Below are 7,526 nucleotides of genomic sequence, written 5' to 3' on the forward strand. Positions count from 1 at the left end.
AAAAAAAAACATAAGGCTAAAAAATGAAGCTAGGATTTAAATTCAGGTAGTCAGGTTCCAGAGACAGTTTCTTAACTTTGCTATTACACACTTCCTATGTAAATGGAGATATTAAAAAGTATACCTATGAGAAGTAAAGCAAATATAGCATATTTCAATTTTAAATTTCTTGCTTCTAATGCAAATCCCAAGTTTAGTTGGCATATTTTTAAATAAATAACAATATTCACCGTACCTAATGCTCTCCAAATAAGACAAAAAAAAACAGTAAAACAAATGTAAGGCCAATTCCATTCATGGTTATTTCCAATGGTAGAAACACCAAGGAAGATGAAGATAAGAGTGTCACTAACACTGCTCCACATCTTCATAAAGTACTTGATGGTAGTATGGGACTTCTGAGAAATGTTAGCTTCCACGTAGCGTTTCATGCTCATAGCACAGGTAATAATTCTAAAGAAGGGAAAAAAAATGTGTTGTGAGAGTAATACTTGTATTTAGCTCTCAGGGAAAGTGATCACACAAACATTCTTGAAGACTAAATCAGGATTTCTTTTTCTCAAGGTGCCTTACTCTGTTCCAGAATATGAATTTGGAAAAATATGAAATTCTGGAAAAATATGCCATTTTTCTGGAATTTATACAATAGCATTTCAAAGACTATCAAATGCTTACTTTTCAAAATAAATGACAGTGTCTATGTCATTTTCTGTGCTGAGAACCCACCTACTTTATCGTCTTTAACATTGTCTAATCTGTCCTCCTTAAAGAGGGTTGTACTGAAAGATTCTAATCATTAGTTGGCAGGAAATCATTAAGAGGAAGGTGCAAAGAATGAGAAATATACCCTCGTAGCTTCTAAAGCACTGTAGTGTTATTAATAAAAGTAATATTTTAGGCTAAGGGAAGTTTTAACTTTTATTCATTACACTTTCAGAATTATTTTTTTATCCTCCTGTTTAATAATCCTTTCCAAGTCTTCCTCAAGAACATTTCAACACATCTTTTGTTACCAAACCCAAAAGAGGTCCAGCCTCGGTCCTATTGCTCATGGCACAGAATAACCAATTGCTGAGATGAGGATTGCCAGGGAAGAAAGGAATTTGTAATACAAAAGATGTCAGTCAAAGAATGGGAGAATCAGCCTCAAATCTGTCTCCTCTACTATCGGAGGGAGAGTACAGCCTTTTCAGGAGAGGTGTCAATGGAAAAGATGCCAAACTTGGGCGGTGCAAAGGCAATATATGTAACCAAAGCATTTGTACTCCCATAGTATTCTGAAATTTAAAAAGAAATCATTAATACAGCAAAAAAAGCCAAACTCTGTAAAATAATTTACAGAGGATATTCTGAGCCAAATTTGACAACCATGGCTCAGAGACATGCCCAAGAAGCCTTGAACAAGTGGACTCACTGTGGTGGGTTAAGTTTGGTTTTATACATTCAGGGGGACAGGAATTACACATGAAGTCATAAATCAATACATGGAAGGCATACATTGTTTTGACATGGAAAGGCGGGACATCTCAAAGCAGGAGCTTACAGGTTATAGGTGGGTTTAAAGACTCTTTAATTTGTAATTGGTTAAAGAAATGAAGCTTTGTTTAAAGGCTTAGAATGTTTTAATTTAAAATAAGAAAGTCTGTTAATCAGAGATAAGCTACCAGCCTTATACCCAGGCTCAAATAATTTGTAATGTAAATTGAGGACTAGGTTTGTCTTGCATAGCCTTAGGTCAGTTAATGAGTTACAAAGGATATCTATAAGAAGGGAAGGGGGCATGATGAAATGTGTGTGACCTCCCTTCTCACAGCCAGCAACTCAGATTTAGGGTATTCTGGGGTCCCCTGGGCCAAGAGGGTGTCCAGTCAGCTGGGGGGCCTTAAGATTTTCCTTTATTTCACAGAGGCTATGTGCCTTGGAGAAGGTTGTGTTGAAATTAACCACGGGCTATGTGCATTGGGACAGGTTGTAAGGGATACTGAGTCTTAGATTCAGGAAGTCTGTTCAAGGGTCTTTGGAATCTCGATTCCTTTGTCTTGCAGAAGTTCCATTTCTGGGAAACAACTCGAAAATGTTGTGCAGTTAGTTAAAATTACATGGTTTTGGTCATCAAGCCCTACTGGCCTCAGAATCTAAAACGTGAGAGGGAAAGGATTATAAAAAGACATACATGGGTCATTGAAATTCGTTCATAGAGCCAATTAACACTTTCAATCCACCAAAATGGTTTCTGACCTGCAGGATTTTCTTCCTATTCTTATCCATTTAGGGGTCAGATATTTAGATATTTTTATAATGACTTGGTGGTGGGCAGCAAAACGCAGGGATGGGGAGAACATTATATGTGAGATGAGCAAAACTTTGTTGCCTCCCCAGGCTAAATTATTTTTGTTATTTTTAAATCATTCTTTACTGAACATGTGGGGAAGGGTGGCAGCCATTCGCATATCTGCACTCATATCAGCAGCCATAGTGAAAATAGATGTTCCTCAACCTCTAGTATAACCCTTTTAAAATTCAAAACTCCGAGAAAAGACTCATATTAAAAGCCCTTAAGGTAAGAATGCCACAGTAGGAATCAGAAGTTCAAACTAAGGATATGGGTCATCAGCTTTGTCTAATCCTCAATTTTGCCCAGCGCCAGACCTGGCTAAGCAAACAACTTTAAATCTTGTAATGTGGCACTTCTGGGCATAAAAACAATAGGTTGCTATCTTTTAGCTTAAACCAAACTACCCTGGAAATGGCCAAAGGATTACCTTATGTAAAACCTAAAGTAGTAGGTGAAGCAGTGATCAGCAAGGAACCAGGTTCAAGTTTCAGCTCTAGTTCAACCCAGACTCACAAAAGGGCCCTTGAAAAAATGATTCCCCTTCAGCTTTTTTATTATCAGTAATAACTTGTTGACCTTGTTGTCTAAACCACAAGGAGGTTTCAGTCTAGGTTCAGTTGCTCCTCCTACAAAAATCCAATTATTGAGACAACAAAGATTGCCAAAGAAGAAAGCAGTTTTTAATATGACAGACAGACTTCTTGTTGGGAGAACAGGAAAAGCTGCCTCAAATCTGTCTCCCCACTAAGGGATATCATGGGTTCTTAAAGGAGGGGCCACATGCCTTGGGGCAGGTCATGGTGTATCTCACAAGGGGCTACTTGCATTGGGGGAAGCTTGTAGGGGATGGTGAATCTTGGCATTAGGAAGTCTGTCCTGAGACTTCAGAATCTCAATTCCTTTGTTTTAGCAAATCCATTATTTCAGGCCAGCTGTCATAGCTCCGCCTATAATCCCAGCACTTTGGGAGGCTAGGGCAGAAGGATCACTTGAGGCCAGGAGTTCGGAGTCCATCATTTCTGGGAAACAACTCAAAGGGTCAAGTAGTTAGTTAAGGGAGAGGATTATAAAAAACATATAGGTATCCATAGAGTCAGTTACAACCTTTTTCCTTAAAGTTACTGTAGGCTTTCTGGAATTGCTCCACTCCAACTAAACCCGTGGAATTCATTTAGAAGCAAACTGACTTAAGACAGTCAATGACTTGAAAATGCTATTTGGTAAACTTAATTCTTTTTCTTTTTTGATCTAAAGAAGTGGAAAATACATATTCATAATTGTATACAATTATAACAAACATTTCTTAAGTGCTTATTTTGTCATACATCTTCTGAGTGTTTTATATATTTTATCTCAATTAATTCTCAAATCCACCTTTATGAAATACATACTCTTACTATCTCCACGCTACAGATGAGTGAGGCATGGAGATGAAGTAACTTGTTCAAGGACACATGGCTAGAAAGTAGCAGAGCTGTCTCCAGAGCCCCTGCTCTTAACCACCTTGATATATATTTCAAATATACACAAGGTATTTAATTTGTGTAAAAGATAGTTTAATGTTTTTCAAGTGTAACATGTTCAACCAACATGATATTTGGCTATTCTATTTCTTGAAAGTTAGAGTTACATTTTCCTTCTGACTTGTTCTTTTATGTTTTCTATCATTGATAACATTAGTTGAGTACAGAAGTTTTTTGACATTCGGTATCAGTACAATACAATCCACCTCCCTTTCTTTAAAGAAATGTTGGTGGCTATTCCACTCTGGAAGCAAGAAGAGAATATAACAAACTTCTCTGGCTTTTCCTTTCTTTTTTTCCTTACAACAGTTTACAAGGATATTTTTCCTGATGATTAATTCAATTCTTAAAGGTATTCTTTCAAAGTATTAGTTACACTCAGAATCAAGCATTGTTATCATTGTATATCATTTTTATCTGTAGGGGCCGTCCCTGGGCAAATTGGCTTAAGCCCAGAGTCAGTGAAACTGGGTGTGCTCTCCTTGGCGCCAGAGGTCAACAGGTCCCCACACGGCCTGTTGGACAAACAGAACTATTCCTCACGACAGATAGCTTTATGATAGATAACCAAGCGCCTAGGGTCTTGCAAACAAGCCAAGGCATCTCATTGTCCTGCATACGGTAACGAGATAAAGAAGTTAAGATACAAGAAGTTAAGATGCAAAGGTCTGCTTCCCTTAAGCAATCCTCTGGAAGGAATGAAAATGTGTTTCCTCAAGACGCCCAAGGTAGTCACGTGCCAGGAAGTAGCTGCAGGACATAGAAAAACTATATAATAAAGCGACTGGTAGAATTAACTACTTCAGTCTTGTACGTCTTGTGTGTGTGTCTGTGTGTTTCTTTCTGTGTCCATCCCCCGTTCTGCAATCCGGGCCGCGACATTATCTGCCAAATTCTGTTTTCTCTCTAGTCAGTTTAGTTCTAAAGAACTGCCTTTCCTGCCATTGTTACATAGTGTTGCTTCTTTGTTCTCCAAATAGATTGGGATTACTTTCAAAAACTGGAGGAGTTCCATGATGATAATCAGTGCTCCAGGACAAAATTTTATTAATGATTTTAATGGCACTATTTTCATTTTAGCTTCAGCTCCTTTAAGTAGATAAGCTTGGTCAACTAGCAACCGACCAGTTTCTCAAAAATGTGATAGCCAACCATCTGCTCTCAATCTGTTACAGACTTTTTTTTCTTTCAGTTATAGTCCTGTGTGCAAATTGTGAAGGAGAAAGCTGAATTCTTGTTTTAAATGTGTCTCCTGAATAATGTTTTATTTGGCTAGTGAAATTTTATTAATTTTATTTCTAAAAGTTCATGGATAATATCAAAAATATCTAAAAGTAATATGGGTATCCAAAGCCTTAACTGAATTGTCAAATTAATTAATCTCAAGAGAATTCATTTCCTTATTATTTTCACTATGATCAATAATGTCTTCTAATAAATAGCATTTGGTGACTTGATAATTATCAATTTCTTGTTTTCCCACCTGTTACCATGCAGGCTTTATTTTCATTTCCTATTCTATAAAAAGAAATTAAAGCAGTTCAGTAACCACAAAAGTCCATTCTCTTGGGCCAATTTGTGATTGTTTGAGAGAAATGGAATAATCACACCCTTTGGGAAGAGGTTTCACATTAAGCATCTGCTGAAATTCCTGAAATACTACCTGGTGTCTTTCAGTACAGGATAGTTCTTTGTTTACAGCTTTGAATATCTTAGAAGAGGTAACCAATTAAAATATTACCCAGAATTTGTTATTGCCACCATAAATGAACTATGATTACACACTCACATCTGTTCTGAGGCAATTATCAATTGCTGCTGCTTAATATTTCCTGAGTACTATGATCTATTGTGTGATTTCCCCCCTGACACTGTTCCTGTTCTCAATCACTTTATGACCTAAGGTGATATGACATTACCCTGTCAGTATATATATTAAGGTAGAAAAACAATTTGCCTGTGTACTGATTACTTTTAAAGATGAATTTTAATTTTTTTTCAATTCTGTTTTCTAAGTATAGACACACACACATCCACACATGTCTCATAAAGAAAGACAATCACCAAAAGAAGATGAATAAAGTACCTGTGGTTTTAAGCCTCCCCCACCACCACCACCTTAGGCCATTTCTAATTCTTTTGTAGAAATGTCACCTTAAAAAACTTTAAGGGAAGATGAAAGATCCATTATGCAAAACTAGAAATATGGTTTGGTCATTTATTTTAGCCAGGGAAAGAATAGCTAGTGAAAGTGGCAAGGTCAGGTAAATGAAAGTTATTCAAGTAAAATTTAGGGATAAAGTAGGATAAAATTATATTTTGATTTATTAACTATTAAACATAGCACATTTCTAATATAAACACTTGTAATTGCTAATATTTGAATGCCTACTATATTACAATTACTTTTACATTATTCTATTTAATCCTCACAATAAACTCCTAATAATACATGAAGTACAAAGAAGTTAACTGGGGTCCAAGATTAAACAACAGGCATGTTGCAGAACAGAGATTTGAACTCAGCTCTGACTGACACCAAAACTCCTGGCCTTTCCATTACACGGTGCCACTTCATTAAAGTAGACAAAAATTACCCTATATAGACATGTTTATTTTTCATATTTTAAAAAGTTCTTAATATCTTTCTAACAAACTGTTACTGTAAGCACCCCAAGATTATACTTTATAAAGAAGAGAAGTCACAGATCTAAAACGCAATGTTAGACACGAATTGTTTCAGGTATGTTTTATTTAATAGAATCTGAGGATCTTATGATTTCCTTCTATATAACAAACTCTATATGATACAATAGTAAGTTGCTATAAAATTGGATTATAACTATTCACTATTCTCGATAATGGCTAGAACTAGAATCTACAATCTAGAGCATTGATCAAAAAAGATCTTTTTCAATCACCAGCAATAATCAGATATGGTTATGGTAGCTCTCCATGCAAAGCAAGAGAAGCCTGCTTGAGCAAGTTAAATTTAGCTTCTTGTAGTTCAGCACTTCTCGTGCCCTAATTTGGCAATAATTTTCGTGTATTTTATAAGGTTTCCTATCCCCACTTTTTCATTACATTCTTCTCTACTAACAGATGTCACCCAACACTTGTCATATATATCAAAGTATTTTTATTCATCGGACCCTGACCTTTGGTTGCTCTTTTTCCTTTTAATTCCTTTCTCTTTTCACTGTGAAATTCCAAAATTTTATTTCAGTAAAAGATTTTTAAAAATTAGATGAATGCTATTTTTTTAAGTTAAGTCACTTAAGAATCAAATGAAAATAGAAAAAAATTTTGAAGATATCATAACAAGGATTTTTTAGAAAGTAAAACAGCTTTCTTTTTAGGCCATTTATTAGACTATCAATTGAGACCATTTATTTGCTTTCCCTGTTACCATGCAGTGTTGAAGTATGAACAACCTCTCATAATAAAAACAGATTGTATCTCTGCAATATTTTTATGTAGCACCTAGTACTGCAACTTGGTCTACTAGGCATTTAATCAAGCAGTCAAATAATAATATTTCTACTACCCCCCCAAATATTTTACCAGCCTCACTTTTCTCTATGAGGCACACATAAGGCAATTAATACTAATAGTAACCAAAGTAACAAATAAAATATATCTTTAATAAATATTTATTACCTATGATA

The 7,526-nt window shown here is 35.6% G+C and overlaps 1 protein-coding gene across 1 annotated transcript in view; it reads right to left on the bottom strand.

The window, feature by feature from the left end:
• LOC105826142 (sodium/hydrogen exchanger 2-like) overlaps nt 1-7,526 on the bottom strand; it is a 198,613-nt gene that overhangs the window by 113,616 nt on the left and 77,471 nt on the right. The window contains exon 4 of the mRNA XM_012664069.1: nt 236-453. Within this exon, the coding sequence (XP_012519523.1) occupies nt 236-453 (218 nt within the window). The remainder of the gene's footprint in view (nt 1-235; nt 454-7,526) is intronic.

Source organism: Propithecus coquereli, unplaced genomic scaffold, assembly GCF_000956105.1.
Source record: "Propithecus coquereli isolate 6110/MARCELLA unplaced genomic scaffold, Pcoq_1.0 Scaffold86, whole genome shotgun sequence".
In the NCBI taxonomy this organism is placed as follows: Eukaryota; Metazoa; Chordata; class Mammalia; order Primates; family Indriidae; genus Propithecus; species Propithecus coquereli.